The sequence below is a fragment of the Gastrolobium bilobum genome, unplaced genomic scaffold (genome assembly GCF_033153095.1).
Source record: "Gastrolobium bilobum isolate Gb01-03AN ecotype WA unplaced genomic scaffold, APGP_CSIRO_Gbil_v1 utg9887, whole genome shotgun sequence".
NCBI classification, from domain to species: domain Eukaryota; kingdom Viridiplantae; phylum Streptophyta; class Magnoliopsida; order Fabales; family Fabaceae; genus Gastrolobium; species Gastrolobium bilobum.
The window spans coordinates 743047-761578 of NW_026899295.1; the positions used below are offsets into that span (position 1 = coordinate 743047).

Here is an 18532-nt window from a genome sequence, read left to right on the forward strand (position 1 = left end):
AGCATTATAATCTTCACATACTGAAATTTAAGCTTTTTTATACATTTACATACAAACTCATCACTTTGTACGAACTTTTTCTTTTAACAAATGATAGTAGATCAGTTGACACCAGAGAATTGAGAAAGTGAGGGTGAGAGCATATATTCAATTCTCTCCAGTATCATTTTTGAGAGGAGTTTAAAGGCTTAATCGCAGGACCCGCTCCGAATCGGATTAGTCGCGAAGCGATAAATCGATTAATATATCTCCAAAAAAAGTTCCTTTTATCTTTAATTTATTAAATTAAATAGTTTATCATCTTAATTTAACAGAGTCCATTTATATTTAGGCGTTAATATTAATATTTTAAAATGCACATGTACACAATTTTAATAGGAAAATACACTTGAAAAGTTGAATGACAAAAATTATCCCGCGCTTATAAAGACTTGAAATTTTATTTTATTTTTTATTCATTCAAAATAAATATTATATACTATAGTTTTCGTACCTTATGCGTAGTTGTTCCAATTTCCAAATCATCTTAGTATTGGTTTAGTAATGTCTAAATATAAACTAACTCCATAGAAAATTTCATTGGCTAAATAAAGAAGCAGATAAATAACATTTAGACATATATATATATATATATATATATATATAAGCAAATTTGTATTTGGATTGGACTTTTATGTTCAAACTCATGTCTATTTTATTATATCAAGGATAGTCAATTTAAGATATAATGTGTTAAATTTAATAAATGAAGGTTAAAAAGTATAGTCAAAGTGATAAACTAGAGGAATAAAATATAATAAACCCTAGAATTTATAATGTTTGGAAGGGGAGAACATAATTCAACAATTCATCCTTGAGAAGGGTTTCGATTTATAATATCATTATCATATAGGTTATTGCATTTATCATGAAGATATAAAACTGATTCCAAATCAACAAAAAAAAAAGAATCTAAATCGATTTAGAAGCATTATATCTAGAAAGTGGGTTCTTATGAGACAAGCGTATGTCATATGGAATATAGCCAAAGCGTTTGACAACATCGCAATGCAACCATAGAACTTATCTTTGAAAAGTCTATATAAGTATATATCGTTTTTTTTTTCCCCTTAAGAGAGAGAGAGAGAGTATATTAACGTGAATAAACTAGTGCTATAGAAAAAATAAACGAAAGTAAGTTTCATTTCCCGGAGAATCTAGAGCGCATCAGGCGCTGACCGCGTTTGGAAACTATTAAGAAATGATTAAGATATTGCCATTGATCTTGTTGTGACGTTAAGAAGGATGTAATAAACAAAAGAGGAAGAGGGAATAGCATGGCATCGGGGTGCAAGCATAATTAAAGCAATGGAGAGGCAGTGAGTACAACAACGATGCCATCGTATTTTATTAAGTGTTGAGGCCCACGAGGGAGAATATAAGACCAAGAGAAGAGAACATAACAAGAGCCTATCGCCTAGACAAGGTTAGGTCCACAAGTCACGTGATGGAAACCATGTTGACGCCTACGAATATGGTATTGTTATAATGTTATTCCATTTTCATTTTGAAGGTTCCATACGACAGGTGAGTTTGGTTACTCAACGGCGTTTTAGACATTAGACATGAATTATTTGAACACGGAGAGAGAATATTGGAGTCCGCCTAACAGGATTAGTAATAACATAATTGAAAAATGCTTCTTGCCGGCTCATCTTCATGCATATCTATTTACATTCACGCCTAAGTAGTAAAATCAGGATATATAAATGAAATCAACGGGATCGTTATATTTACAATTTATTTTTCCTTACAACCATTTTTATAATTGTTGGATCGAAATTAAATCAATCATTTTACTTATTAAACTATAAGTAAAGTAATCCGTATTAAGTCTACTCTAATGTTACAATATCATTGTGTTGGATTCAAATGTTATGAATAAGGAGTTGAGTGTGAAGAGATGTGTCCTTTCATTGTCTAAGAGACGTGACTTTTCACGGGTGAACAGATAAAACTTTTTACTGCCGAATAGACACGACTCTTCACTACCAATAGACATCATTCATCGTTACCAGTCATGGTTTATAATATGGAAAGAAATCAGAAAAAACAATAGGCTTTTTTGATTTCTCTCTTGTACCGAAACTCTGTCAAAATATTTTTTGAAATCTTTTGCATTCATTCTGTGCGATTGATTGCCAATCGTTGTGTTCGTCGGTGATGTTTCTTCTGATAGTGCCACCGTCGAAACAGAGGAAGCTCGTTCTATCTTGGGAGGCATTCGTCCACAAACCTTAGGCACCATTGAAAGGACAAAATTATCTTAAGGACACAATATCTAATACTAGGCTCGAGTTTGATTTTCTACAACTTTTATGTCTTGCATATTACATTTTAATTTTTTGTAATTGCATGTGATCTTTATGATTTCACTGATACTATCGTTACCAAAAACACAGATTTTACACTAGCACCAATAACAAATTGAACATCATGTCGTCTAAACATTAAGTGATTTATGGCTCGGTACAAACTCATCCTAACTCATTTCCCTTTCTTTTCTTAGAAGTTTCTTTAGTTTTGTGCAGTAAACCGCAAGTTAATTTGACGATATTATTAGTTAGTTTGGTATTCAGGTCAAACATTAGTTATATTTAATATATTTTGAATATTTTGCATAAAAATATTTTGAATATTTTGCATAAAAATATTTTTCATAAAATCATAAATGAATTAACACTTAATAATAACCGTAATATATATCAGAATACCGTAGCTTCATATTAATTTTATTATTATTAATAAGGGAAGATTTTATTTACAAATTTTTTATTTACAGACTCTTCCGAATTATACAAAGTATGGCCGGTCATACTTCAACTAAGAATGTATAACCGATCATATTTAGTGTAATTTGTAAAAAAAGTTTATAAATGGATCATTCATCTTATTAATATTATAATTTAAGACTAGACAATATTAGTACAGTCATTTCTCATTGATCACTAATACATTAGATGCGCGTGAGAGGGAACGCAAGGAGATTTCAAATATGGAATCCACATGTGGGTATGCGACCTGGTGTCGCCGGACATAATAGCCACTCTGACACACACTCATAGTCATATATATACTCATATTCCTTTCCCTTAATTCTTACAGTATTTGTATTTCTCACGAGGAACAATTATTTTTTATTCCATATGTTTCTAGTTACATTGGGGGTTTTCGCACGTGAACAGCTCGACGTTTATTGGTGATTCCATACCATACGTGCTTACCAACCAAGACTAGATATTAAGCGAAGGTTAGACTTATATATTTATTCACCTTGACTTATATTCATACACCTTACTATCCTGATTATTTCCTCTTTAATTTTTATGAATACTTTTAATTTAAGAGAACATTATTTGTAGGATATTGCGTCCGTTTTATTCTATTTCATTTTATAATGTTATTTGTGACTTTGTTATATTATTCGCAAACTTTAAAACAAGGTCTAAAAGGTATTCTGTTCAAACATGATCATCACTTGTTCCCATACTTGTGCTATCTTTCTTAATTTGATGGATTGGAAAATACATACATGAATTTATTACATAAAGCTAGACAATGGAAGACAGAAGCTGATGAGGTTTTGATGCCGCATCTGCAAGAAACAGAGCAATGGGTGTCAGGATCAGTTTAGAACAGGTATACCTTGGCCTGCCAGTCAATCCTCGTTCATAATAAAATGGGAATATTCCAATTCAAGAAATGGTATTAAAAAGAGATAAACTAAATTAAACCTTGTTATAGAAACAAAAAGTGCAGGGAATTTTAATGTGTCGTCGCGATCTATCAACGTAAAGAGAGACTCAATTCCCATTCCAATATTCCCTTGAATAGCACCCATTTTGGTTTTCTCGAATTCCAACTATTCCTGGCAGAACCACCATTATATCTCTCCATCCTCATTTTCTTTTTCTTTTTTTTATTTAAAAATAAATAAATTACCTGTATTGTACCTTTATAGTATTATACAGATAAGGGGAACGGGCCACAGGCTCCAGGCTCCTCCTTTCCATCTCTTTCTCTGTGCTTAGTCCTTTGAGTACTAATAATTCTCAGCTACCATAAATAACTACTTCCCTTTTCACTACCTTTTCTTTCAAACCACCATCCCCAAAAAAACTCTAATCTTTTCTATTTCCCAGCTTATTTTTAATCTATTATGACTAGTGACTAGTAGTCTCTGCAATTGTTTCGTCACTGCTTTAAAACTTTCAGTACGGTCTTCCTTCATCCCTAGTGAGATGCTACTAAAAGGCTATCAGCTCCTCTTACGAAAGCAATGCAAATCATAAGGCAGTCATGACAGAAAACACAGCATAAAACTACCCTTCAGCTCTTTCAATTCATTTCATTCTCCTCTTCATAGCTCAGCTCCTCCTGCTTACTATATTTGCTTCACTAGATCCTTTTTTCACATCCTTAGTTAAACTCTCATTCTTTTCCTTTCTTATGTTTCTTTAACTGACTCAGATCTCTACCATCCCCATGTACACTACTTGCCATACAGTAATGCAAACTTTAGCGCCTTTGCCAGAGCCAGACCTCTCCTTAAACATAAGCCCGCCTTTCATTTCAGATTCTGAGGCCAAAGAAGTGGGAAGCTACAATGGATTAACATTAACTAGCAAAACGCTTTACAACGACATGTGCTCAACCTCTGATTCAGGTAGCAGTGGAAGTGATTCAAGCCATGAAAATGGCTTTTCCCACAAGGGAACTGTCTATAAACTTGGTCATCATGAACCAACATTGAGCTTAGGCTTTGAAACGGAAGATTTGAATCCCCATCCAGCACGAGGACTCTCAAGAAACTTTAATGATCACATCCACAGCTACCAACCTCACATCTATAGCCGCGATTTCAAACGAAATGCTAGAGTCATTCATGGTGTGAAAAGAAGCATCAGAGCTCCTAGAATGAGATGGACTACAACCCTCCATGCTCATTTTGTCCACGCAGTTCAGCTTCTTGGTGGTCATGAAAGTAAATCAATAAAAGTTTGATAATCAATTTCTTCATTACTCTATATAAAGGTTGAAATGCAGTTTATTTGTTTTGGACAGTATAACTAGGTTATGCCTGATTTTGGGTTGTCTTGTCAATCGCAGGGGCAACTCCTAAGTCTGTGTTAGAGTTAATGAATGTTAAGGATCTAACCCTAGCTCACGTCAAGAGTCACTTGCAGGTGGGGTTAATGAGTTTTCCTTTTTTATTTTCTAAATATAATAGACAAAAATAAACAAATAAAGTTTCTTAGTTGTTTCGAAACAAAGTTGCCTCCAGTAGTGGGGAAGCTAGAACAAGGACTAAGGACAAAGGGGGTATCTACTATCTAGTTGGTAATCTTAGCCTTGTGGACTTTTCTTCTCATTTTTATTTCATGCCGGTGTTCATGCAGATGTATAGAACAGTGAAGAGCACTGACAAAGGCACAGGTAATTGTCATGTTCCCTCTCAATGACCCCATTTCGTTTCTTATATTATTGTTATTCTATTTGTTTGAGATCTTCGGCGATTCGAGTGTGACAGACGCTCTATGATTCGCCCTAGTTCCGTGTTCCCCATCAAAAACAAAAGTTGGGTTAGGATCGGACTGACTTGTAAGTCTTCATGTGAATTATTAAGCTGGTGTCTGATAAAGCAAGTGCAATGGTTCTTTCGGTGATGAAATCGCAGGTCATGGGCAGACAGATATGGGCTTCAACCAAAGGACACGGATTGTCGATCTGCATGGATCAGTCTCAGCTTGTGAGAGAGGCAATTTGCCACAGCCATTGCAAACATCCCAGAGGTGATTGAATTCTACACCTTTTCTCTCCTCTACTTTTAGTTTTGTGTGCGTACGTGGATATACTTTGGTCAATATTGTCTTCTCCTTGCAAAATTAATGGGAACATAAAATTAAATTATTGACTGATTCAATTAAAGGGACATTAAAGCATGTTAACGTACATGCACGAAGATTCACAAATGCCTCGTGTTTAGTCCCTTTTTTTTTTTTTTTTCTTTTTTTGACAATTTCCTGTCTGCCTTTGATTATATCTTTCTTATTATGGGGTTGAATGATAACTAGTCTACCAGTGGATAGATCTTGACAAACAACCTAGGGGTTCTATAGGTATGTGTGGGTGGTCATTTATTACATCCTTAATGACTCCTTTGCATTGTTCGTCCGTTTGATTGTGTATTCATCCCTCTTGAGATATATAGTCCTGGTTAGATGTGCAATTAATGTGGAGTTTATAAGGTTTTGGGCACTCCCACCCTTTGAGCTAACTTTTGGGGTGGTGTATCCCAAGGTTTTTTACATGGTATCAGAGCTTGAGCCCTCATCGCCTCTCACTTTAAAGTGGAATTAAAAAAAAAAAAAAGCACAAAAGGTAAACCAAAAATTGGGCCTGTGCAATTCCACCCTTCTTGCCCAAAGGGCTCTTGCGTGAGGGAGTGTGTTGAGATATATAGTCCCACATTATTCCACCCTTCTTGCCCAAAAGGCTCTTGCGTGAGGGGGGGTGTGTTGAGATATATAGTCCCACATTATTCCACTCTTCTTGCCCAAAAGCCTCTTGCGTGAGGGGGCGTGTTGAGATATATAGTCTCACATTGGTTAGCAGCAGCATCTACTGCAAATATCAATGTGTTCATACAATTTTATTTTATTTTTTTAAATGTACCCCCGGGGGTGACGTGATATAATTAAACTATAAAAAGGTCGGTAGACACGTAGACCTTTGAGGCATAGCTGAAATGATGGAGAAATTTATTTATTTTCACCTAATCTTTCTTCAGCTCTGTTAATCGTTTTTTATTCTGAATTAAATTGTTGCTGTAACAAGTGGTTACGTTCAAGTTTAGCTTTGCAAAATTAAGATTACCAACATCATTAGCTTAGCTCCTCTCATGATGGTGATTATTAGATGCCAACATTTTTCTTTTCCCTTTCCGGCTCTCTCTTCATAAAAACAAAATATACTACTGTGCTTTCCAGTTTCCAAATCTTACTCCAAGTTACTTGGCAATTTGAAGCATTTGGATGTTGACAGTAATTAATTGCCATGTTACCATCAAAAGTCAATCATAAACAGCTAACAATGCTAGCTATTGTGATTAATCATATTTATTTCGAATTCGGGCCTGGTGTTTTGCTTGCCACAATTGAGTGCTAAAATAGGCTAACCATTTCCTTCGTTGCTTTAAAACATGTTTACCTTCTTTACACACTCAGGGCATCATGGCAAACATCAAGGGAGACAAATACAAATAACTATAGACAAAAACCTGTAGTCAGTTTGATGTACTCTGATCTGAAAGGAAACCAAACCATGGTAAGTTGGCACCCATAGACTCAGAACTGAACCAAACATGGATTAGAGTTTCGTTTTAGATTTTTCTAATATGTACTATATATATTTACGAAATAGTTTATTACATCATTGTACGTAATACTATTTAAACAGGAGGGTGGACGGAAATATGGAGGCCTGTCTAATTGCATGAAGGAGAGGTTGGATTCTAGCTCTTTGTCACGTTCCGAGGTGATGCTTGACCTAGAATTCACCCTTGGAAGGCCCGCTTTGCAAACAGACCACGCGGAATCATCCAGAGAGTTAACTCTTCTCAAGTGTTAATTAACTATATACTAACCCTTTTAATTAAGCACTACTCCTACATCAAATTAATGGAGGAAGAGAGAGGAACTATATATATATTTGGTATGAATGGCTTTGTTGATCCATGATATACATATATGATATATCTTTATGAGTTTTGTCTGGAACATGAAATAAGGGAATATGGGATAAATCCTTGCTACGAAACATTTGCTTTAGTCCAAAAAATTCAGGGAATCGTCTTTGATGTCATTTTCAGTGCAAGGTATAATGGCTCTTTCAGACCATGGACCATATGCGTTGTAATTGTTCAGAGGAGGACCCATATCCATTCGGGAGTGGGTCAAGATTTATGCGAGACTATCATGATATCGTTCTCAGATCATATTAGTATCCAAGAGATTTATATTTTTTAGAAAGAAAAAAAAAGAGAGGATGGATTTTTTTTTTCTTTTTTCACAAATTACAATGATCCATACGGGAAAAGCGATACATCAGTTTTATTTTCAATACTCTCCCTAAACTGTATGTTTGACTGTGTGTGTTTTTTTTTCTAATTGTTTTTAAAAATAATATTCGGGGCCCTAAAATTCCTTTCCTTCTGTATATCTCACCCTCTGCTTTTACTTCTAACTTTATGTTGAGATATATAGTCCAACATTGGTTGTATGTGCAACTAACGTGGAGTTTATAAGGTCTTGGGCACTCCCACTCTTTGAGCTAGCTTTTGGGTGGTGTATCCCAAGGTTCTTTACATGGTATCAGAGTCTCGCCGCCCCCACTTTGTCTTGTGACGTTTCTTAACACAGGTAGGCTGGGCCTGTTGCATTGTCCACTCTTCAAGCCCAATGGACTCTCGTGTGAGGGGGCGTGTTAAGATATATAGTCCAACATCGGTTGTATGTGCAACTAATGTGTAGTTTATAAGGTCTTAGACATTTCCACCCTTTGAACTAGCTTTTGGGTGGTGTATTCGAAGGTTCTTTACAATTTAAGATTTAGTAAATCTTTCTGCTGTTACGTGACTTCATTGTTTTAGTAAAACTCGTTCGTGACTTCATTGTTTCCCGAGTCTTGACATACAACTTGCCTGGGCCCATTTGTGCAATTTTTCTTTGTATGCCCACAGCGGTGGCCCAAATAAGCGAAAGCCCATTAAGCTTCGGCCTTATAAATGTCCAAAAACACAAATAAAACTTCCAGCCGTTCACGTCCTATTTGGACGATGATAAAACATTAAAAAAATTTATAAACTTATGTTACGATCAACAGGGTCAAAAATTTTAATTATAGAAGTTGTCACTACCCAAAGAAATGATGCTTACAAAAATTTTATTATTATAAACTCCTTACAGCCTCTAAATCTTTTATTACTAATTATACTGCGAGCACCAATGTGTTATGTAATAAATTTATTAAATTGCATGGGAATTTTATGAAAGAATATTTGTAAAGATGAAGTCTTGAATTTTTCTTAATGTAATATATTCGTTTAACTCACTTACATTTCTAATGTAAACGATTAAAAGAAAAACGTAAGCAAAGAACGCTTTATTTGATTATTAATGTTTTGATTAAACAAGGATTCAACAGTAACGCCAACTGAGATGATGATGTAATATTTTGCTACCACTCTTTTTTACGCAATTTACTGGAATAACATTTAGTTAAATTTGTAAAGAATAAATTTAATCCCAAAAATTTAAGGTGTGGTTAAGGGCTCTTTTAATGGTGTCACTACCAAAGCTCTAATAGTGTCACCACAGTTGATAAAGAACTAATTTAACTTAAGATTTGAAGTGAGAATTTTTTTTAATAATTTATATTATTCTCTAATAAAATTTTAATGTTTCTTTATAGTTTATATTCATTCTCCATGAGTGACATGGGTGATGGAGCAATTCTTGATTCGATCTCATTTTCCACAGGAGACAAAGCGGTTGAATAATCGATAATTATGCTTTGTGAACACTAATTGAACTAATTATTGTCTGGTCTCATTCTGATCATTAACTCGGTGAATCAATCGATTGATAAAATGGCACCCATCACACCGTGATCATGATATCATCCCTTATCATCATCCCCTGCTTACTTCCTCATATAAAATAATTGATAATAGGAAATGGCACGATCAATGATTTGTGCGCCTTTAGTAGTAGGTGGTTGATAAAAAGCTGTCACATCCCAAGTTCTCACCTAGTGGCTTAGCTGATATAGTTTGAAATATCGAGTGATCTACAGTTGATGTTGTTTTATTTGGTCAACGGAAAACAGGGTAAGAAGAAGGCTGGCCAGAAACCATTTATTAAGATTCAGCATGCTTCACGCTATTAAATTCGGTCAGATTTGCAATATAAAATGATTGAGCCATCTCCATTATGTGCATTATGTTCTAAACCATGAATCCCTCTTTGGAATTAACTATAGTTGCCATATTGGTGTCCTTGTTATTTCTGTGGTATGCTTTTGTGGGAAAGAGGAGGATTAAAGGAGAAGGCAAGAGTGAAGATGCTCCTGTACCAGCTGGTGCTTTGCCAGTTATTGGTCACCTCCACCTTTTGGGTGGTGATGATCAGCTTCTCTATCGAACACTCGGAGCAATGGCTGATCAATATGGGCCAGCATTTAATATCTGGCTTGGTAGTCGCAGAGCATTTGTAGTGAGTAGCTGTGAAGTGGCAAAGGAATGCTTCACAACTAATGACAAGGCACTTGCCTCGCGTCCCACAACAGTTGCTGCAAAGCACATGGGTTACAACTATGCAGTGTTTGGTTTTGCTCCTTATAGCCCCTTTTGGCGTGAAATGAGAAAGATTGCAACTCTTGAACTTCTTTCCAACCGCAGACTTGAAATGCTTAAGCATGTCAGAGTGTCTGAGCTCAACATGGGTATAAGGGACCTATACAACTCTTGGGTCCAAAATAGCTCACCTTCCGTGCTTGTAGAACTAAACCGATGGTTAGAGGATTTGACTCTGAATATGGTGGTTAGAATGGTAGCAGGGAAACGCTATTTTGGTTCCTCAGCCACCTGTGATGATGATGAAGCAAGGCGGTGCCAGAAGGCAATTAATCAGTTTTTTCATCTTATTGGCATTTTTGTGGTTTCAGACGCGCTTCCGTTTTTGCGTTGGTTCGATGTGCAGGGGCATGAGAGGACGATGAAGAAGACAGCGAAGGAGTTAGATAACATACTTGAAGGCTGGCTAAAGGAGCATCGCATGCAAAGAGTTAATGGTGAGGTTAAGGCAGAGGGTGAGCAGGACTTCATTGATGTGATGTTATCGCTTCAAGAGGGTGGTCACCTATCAAATTTCCAATATGATTCTGATACAAGCATCAAATCCACCTGCCTAGTAAGTTCAAAATATTTCCTTTACCGATCACTGTACATCTTTTATTAAATATAAAAAAAAAAATATTTACACTACTCTTATCTTTATATAGTTATTTTTCTCCGTATTCTTATTTTATTTTTTCTTTTTTGATAAGAAAGTACCTACTCCTATTATATTGAAAATAGACTCCTAATAAGTTACTTTGCAACCTACCCATAACTAAGTCTAGCCTGTAGTATAGATATTATCTTTTCTTTTTGTGTAAAAAGTTTATATGCTGTTAGACATTAACATCCCATCAGGGTTTAGACAAATCCTAATTTCTTTAAAAATTTCTGAGAGGAATTATACCTTGTTCATGAACAAAATCCTCATATCTGCTAGTAGGATTCAAACTCACACTTTTGTAAGATATAAGTCTAATCTTTAACTCACTCTTTACGGGGTATATTGCCCCACCATAGTTGGCAATATAGATAATACTTTAGTCTTGTATTTTGATTACTATACTATTGTTGTCTTTTCTTGGCGAAATGCAGGCTCTTATACTTGGTGGGAGTGATACCACAGCAGGCACGCTTACTTGGGCCATCTCTTTACTCCTCAACAATCGCCAAGCATTAAAAAAGGCACAAGAAGAATTGGACCAGAATGTTGGGATGGATCGGCAAGTTGAGGAGTCAGACATTAGAAACCTTGTATATCTTGAAGCCATTATTAAGGAAACCCTCCGGTTATACCCAGCTGGTCCCCTCCTAGGACCAAGGGAAGCCCAAGAAGATTGTAATGTTGCTGGTTATCATGTCCCTGCTGGCACCCGCTTGGTGGTTAATTTATGGAAGATTCATAGGGATCCAAGGATTTGGAAAGATCCTTCTGCTTTTCGACCCGAGAGATTTCTCACGAGCCATGCAATTGATGTTAAAGGCCAAAACTTTGAACTCATTCCATTTGGCTCTGGAAGAAGGTCATGTCCTGGAATGTCGTTTGCACTCCAAGTTCTTCATTTAACACTTGCTCGTCTGCTTCATGGATTTGAATTTGCAACCCCATCAAATCAACCAGTTGACATGACTGAAAGCCCAGGTTTAACCATTCCTAAAGCAACTCCATTAGAGGTTCTCCTTTCTCCCCGCCTTCCAGCCAAATTATATGCCTACTGAAACAGCTGGATGTTATAATCAATTTTTAATAAAGTCTCCTAGAATAAGTAATTGATTCAATTCTAGTAGTTTGATGTTGGGCAACAAGGCCCTTTGTGATTTGTGACGGGGATATTAATTTTATATATTTGAATGGATTAAAGTTTGTCGTACACACATAAAATTATATGGTGTTTGTATGAACTTATATAAGAAGAAGAAAGAAAAAATACATATTTTTTTTATGTGCATAAGAGATAAAGTTTATCTTCCCACAATATGAGAAACATTAATTTCATATTTAAAAAGTAAAATAGATTCATGTAGGTATTACCCTCGTACCCAATTTCCAGGGAAATTAATACCACATCCTGAGAGACATAATTTGCTTAAATTGTAAAATAGGATCACAGAACATATTTTGGAGATGTGGATAAGTACCACCAAAATCAACCGGACAGGACTAGTTGGAAAGAAATTTGCTGCAGAACCCAAGTAATTGGAAAATCTACACATCGATAGGGAAATTTAAAAAAATATAAATAACCGCTACGTAAAGACAAAAATATCTTTAATCAAAGTAACAATTATTATGTATAAAAAAAAAAGAGAGTAACAATTATTTAATGGAATAAATAGTTCGCAAAATTCTTCTTAATCATCGTTCTGATATAGTGATATAGAACTTCATTTATAATTTATCAAAGGTAAGTTGGTGCATAGAAGTTGAGCAGTTGAGAGAGCATGTGTTTGATCTCTGCAGCAGCTTATTTAGAGAAATTTAAAGTCTTAATCTTGAACTCATCTTGAATCAGGCTAGTCGCAAAGCGATGAAATATTTCTAAAAAAAAAAACCTTATTTATAATTCTTAATCACTTAATATGATAACAAGCTAACATAAGATAGGTTGTTGAGATATATAGTCTCACATTGTTTGTATGAGCAACTAATGTGAAGTTTATAAGACTTTGGGCACTCTCACCCTTAGAGTTAGCTTTTGGGGTGGTGTATCCCAAGGTTCTTTACATGGTATCAGAGCCTCGTGGTCCCGGGTTCAAACCTCGGCGCCCCCACTTTCTCTTATATCCCAAGGTTCTTATCAAATGGTATCAGAGCCTCGTGGTGTCCCTCATCCACTCTTCAAGCCTATTGGGCTCTCGTGTGAGGGAGCGTGTTGAGATATATAGTCCTACATTGTTTATATGAGCAACTAATGTGGAGTTTATAAGACCTTGGGCACTCTCACCCTTAGACCTAGCTTTTGGATACACCACCCCAAAAGCTAGCTCAAGGGGCGGAAGTGCTCAAGGCCTTATAAAGGCCATATTAGTTGCCCATCTAATCAATGTGGGACTATATATCTCAACACGCCCCCCTCACGCAAGAGCCCTTTGGGCTAGAAGCGTGGAATTGCACAGGTCCAATTTTTGGTTCACCTTTTTGTGCTTTTTTTATTTTAATTCCACTTTTTAAAGCGGGGGACGGTGAGGCTCTGATACATGTTAAGAACCTTGGGATACACCACCCCAAAAGCTAGCTCAAGGGGTAGGAGTGCCCAAGGCCTTATAAAGACCATATTAGTTGCCCATCTAATCAATGTGGGACTATATATCTCAACAGTGGTGTGTATCCCAAGGTTCTTTACATACATATTCATTAATTCTTTCATAACATCATGTATGTTCATAAAAAAGAACATGATCTAATAATTTTAGTTATACTAAAAACAAATGATCAATGACAAGCAATAACCAATCTCAAATTTCTTACTAAATTTTTAAATGTAATATAGAAGATCATCTACAACTACTAGTTATTCAATGGAAACAAATAATTATTCAGTAAACAATAATAGCCATTTACAAATGCTATCGAATATTGCAATTATTAATTACTAACGAGAATAAAAACAAATTTATTAACAAGAAATAACTAATCTCACTTTTTGTTTACAATAGATATATTTTTGTCTATCTATAGTAAATTTAATATCCTTCCAGTAAATAATCATGCAGATATTTGAATTTATCTTAGAGAAGATTAATTACATAATGTTGTTTAAAAATATAAACAAATAAAATGAATTGCGAATTAATGTCATATTGACTTTATTTGAATTGAAAATCATGTTCTGTCTAAAATATATATTTTCTATCTATACATAAAATTACCTTGAAATTATTTAACAACATTAATAGTTATTGATTAATCAAATTTTAAAATTATCTTGAAAGAAAAATAATTAATTAAATATTAGCCAGTAGCTTATATGAAAATAATCTTAATTAAAATTGTAAGAAAAAAATAAAATATAATTTACAATGAGCTAAAATAAAAAGCAAAGAGTAAAATTTATGAACATCTTTTATATTATAAAAATTCACTTAAATAATCAAAATAAACTATATGGGCATCGTTCCCTTTAAACCATGTATATAAAGTTAAAAAATCATATAAATATTGTTTCAAGTAAATAGAAATATATATATATATATATATGACATTACACTTTATATGATTATAAATATGTTTAAATTAATTTATTTTGTACTAAAAGTTTTTTTTTAATATTTTAAATTACTTGGATTGTCGTGGGTTTTGGTGAATGTGAGAATTACTTAGATTTGGTCGTTCACTGAATCACTGGTAACACTGATCTAGACTGGATGCAAATTTACTAATCTATTATCACGGACCTATTAGGCTATTACCCATATTTTGCGGTTCAATGCAATGTTTTAACGCGAACGTATCTTATCCCAATACCTTGTAAAGGTTCTGTTTTGACTTTTGATATAATGTTTTTGAGCGGATAAAAAGGAAGACTACGAAGGGTTATGCTCATCTTTTGTTTGTTATGCAGGAGGAATAAAGTTAAATGGATTGATATTTTATGGATTCTAAACGATAATATAAAATAAGGGTTATTTTTTTTAAGTTATTTTAGATAACTTTGGTGAACATTTGTTTTAATTTTTCAACCTTAAAACAACGTCATGTTGGTGAACATTAGGTAAAATTGTCTAAAATAATATTAGATACTTTCTCACATAAAATAATATAAAATGAATTATTAATTTTGTAAGGATTCTAAATGCAAATCAAAGATTTCCAAATCAAAAATCAACGTTTTCATTTTTTTGTAAATAAATGATTAAATCAATGACATTCATTTAATAAATTTTTTAAAATTATTTTAATATGATCATTTAATCAATATTTGAATTATTTTTCAAAAAAAGTAATTATCAAATTACATCATTGTGCACAGAGTAATAGCATATCCAAAGGGGGGTGACGTACGTATAGTGACAGCATATATGAGAGCGAGTAAATCACATATATGTAAGTTTTACCTTTTATTTATAGTTTATCGATGGATAATAAAATTCTGGACCTTTAGTGACTTTTATGGAGATCCAATGCTAGGTCCATAGCTATCGTGCTAGGAGTAGTGTCAATCAAGGATTTTTTTTTCCTTTAATTCCTTAAGTTTCCTCTTTCTGTTGTCTTTTCCTGTACCGTCTAGAATATGAACCTCTTATTTGAGCCCATAAGAGAATTATTCTCATCCAAATAAACAGAGAATAGGAAACAAATAAATAAATAAATAAAGAGATTGAATGTGTAGGTAATAAAACGGAAATTCATCCAACATCTTCGGACAATGTTTGTCTGGAAAGTTTTTCTCATTGTGCTCTCAAACCTTCCTCTTTTCTTTGTCTTTTCTTTCTTTCTTTTTTGTTGTCTTTGGATATCAATGGATTCTTCCTCTGAAGCAAACACTGTAAGAAAGCCAAACATAAGCAAGGAAAAGGTTAAGATCAAGAAAGTGGAGGAAAAAAAAAAGCGTTGCGTGACCTTTTCGAAACGCAAACTAGGGCTTTTCAACAAAATCACTGAACTATCCCTTTTGTGCCAAGCAGAAACCGCTTTGGTCATCGCTTCTCAAAAAGGAAAGCTCTCTGCCTGCGGCTACCCCGACCGAACTCCGTCATCCACCGCTACTACGGAGTCGACAGAGGAGAGGAGGGTATCACCATCGGTACAACCGTGCTGCTAAAAGGAGGTTCCAAGAGGCTATTGAAATCCTAAGGCTGAAATATGAGGCACTCAAAATAAGTTTAAAGAAGAGAATATGCATCTTCAAACAATCATTGAGGCAAAAAATAATGGTTTGTTATTCACAGAATGGTGTGATCTCTCCGTTGAGGATATGGGTTTTGAAGAAGTTGAGCAATTCAAGAATTCCATAGAAGATTTGAAGATGAAACTTGCTGCTGCAAGGGAAAGGAAGAAGAAGGTTAATTCACTTCCACAATTGCCAGTTGCATTATCAGCACCGGTGCAAAGCTTATCAGATATGTCGTTCTTGGATGAGGTTTTGAATGGGCATGATGGATGGGGCTGGACAAGTGGTAGTGGTGTTAGTTCCATTGCTCCTAGTGGTGGTTTTGGCCAAAATTAACTAGGGCATGCATGGCTAGGTAGCAGTTATTAATCAGGATTTGTTTCTTTTTTCTTTTTTTTTATGACCGATCATAATTACCTCTTTGAGACGAATCAGATTTCCTCGGTGTCCTCACTGCCTACCTATGAAACTAATCCGGAATTTAGGGCCGTGGTCTGGGATTACAGTATTTCTTATCACTCCCCAATGTGACATTTGGGGGGACTCAAACCGTAATTTTTGTCCTCTGTAATCAATTGAGCTGCCCCACTTGGCTAGTTTGTTTCTTTTCTTGTGAACTTATTGATCTTTTTTTTCTTTTTTTGCTTCTGTTTAATTTGGATCTTCGTAAAGGTTTTGCTTGAGTTTTGGGTTTGAGAGATTTCATAAAATAATTTTTTATTCTAACATGTTATTACATAAGATAAAATTTTCATTCTTAGATTTTGAGTCCTCATCTCATCTCTGTTGAGTAAACCGCATTGGCTATCTAAATTTGAATTCTTTTATATAGAGAGAGAGAAATTAAGTAAAAATGAATACTAATTAAAAATAACTTTGCAATTCTCACTCAATAATAATGGCGTATCTTTAATTGATTGATCTTGAATTACATGTACATTTTGGAAAAATTTGAAGTTTCAAATATCAAATTAATTTTGAAGGGTGATATAAGATTTTAATACAAAAATTGAAAAAGATTGATATATATATGAGGTAGGATCATTTGACACCGGTGTCAAATTTGAAGTTTGACACCTCATCTGAGAGCCGTTTGATTAAAAAAGATCAACGACTCTGATTTGTACGCATGTGACACCATTGATCTTTTTTGATCTAACGACTCTCAGATGAGGTGTCAAACTTCAAATTTGACACCGGTATCAAATGATCCTACCTCTATATATATATATATAGGGATTTGATTTTCTCATGTTGCATGAGAATTCAATTCTCATATTGTGGCTCAACTAGTGGTGGGCCCCACATTTATTAGAAAAAGAAAAGAAAAGTTTTGCACGCAAATCGAAGGGTCACAACATTAGAATTGAATTCTCATACAACAAGAGAGAAAATGTTTTCCTATATATATATATATATATATATATAGTACAAAAGCTGAATATATATAGTACAAAAGCTGAATCTCAACTCTTGACTTACGTTCTCTTATTATCAAGAGAATGAATTGTACAAACTAAACCACGTCTATAGAAAGGGTAATAATGCTTATGCTGACCCAATAACAATGCTTATACTTTTTGAAAAAAATAATTAAAGTTTCTTTTGTCAGATTTCAAATTGTGCAATTACACTTAATATTGTGATTGAGGATGATATTATTTTCTTAACATTTTACTTTACCATCACAATTATCTTCAATCACAATAAAATCATCATAATCGTGTCAACAAAAGAAAAAAAAAAATCATTGATTGTAATTTGAAACCTTTTTTAATTATTGGCTAAATTACAAATTAGCACCTTGTACTTTGGTGATGTTTCAAAAAACCGCCTTTTTGTTTGAATTGAAACAATTAACCTATCATTATTATGTGAATCCAACAATTAAGCATATCCGTTAAATCTATATCAAACGTTGTTAAGTAATCCCCTGCATCTAGTTTAATAAGCTGAGTTTTAAAAAATTTCTCAAATCCCTTCTCTTCTTCAACTTGAAGCATTTGATACCATCTTTCTACAAATATTGGACCCTTTTTTTTAGACCCAGTAGGTAAACACAACACAACTCTAATTTTCTCACCACCATTATTCATCATCTTTTCCATGCATCGTATTTCTTGGTTCCTGTGTTTGACTTGATAGTAAAAAATCTTAAAATTGATGTTCCATTTCCATGCCTATTGTTGTTCATCCTAAAATCGCATTAAAATATATGAAAAAAAAATCAAGAGTTATGACAAACTCAAATCAATACCTGCATACT

The 18532-nt window shown here is 34.3% G+C and overlaps 2 protein-coding genes across 2 annotated transcripts; both read left to right on the forward strand.

Annotated features, from left to right (window-relative positions):
- Positions 1-4524: 4524 nt before the first annotated feature.
- Positions 4525-7668, forward strand: LOC133289331 (probable transcription factor KAN4). Its single transcript, XM_061487246.1, has 6 exons — positions 4525-5023; positions 5149-5225; positions 5439-5475; positions 5717-5831; positions 7266-7373; positions 7545-7668. The coding sequence occupies exons 1-6, from the start codon at positions 4525-4527 to the stop codon at positions 7666-7668; spliced, it is 960 nt and encodes a 319-aa protein (XP_061343230.1).
- Positions 7669-10052: 2384 nt separating this feature from the next.
- On the forward strand, positions 10053-12154 carry LOC133289316 (xanthotoxin 5-hydroxylase CYP82C4-like). Its single transcript, XM_061487232.1, has 2 exons — positions 10053-11009; positions 11531-12154. Exons 1-2 carry the CDS (start codon positions 10053-10055, stop codon positions 12152-12154), a joined length of 1581 nt encoding a protein of 526 aa, XP_061343216.1.
- The last annotated feature ends 6378 nt before the right edge of the window (positions 12155-18532 follow it).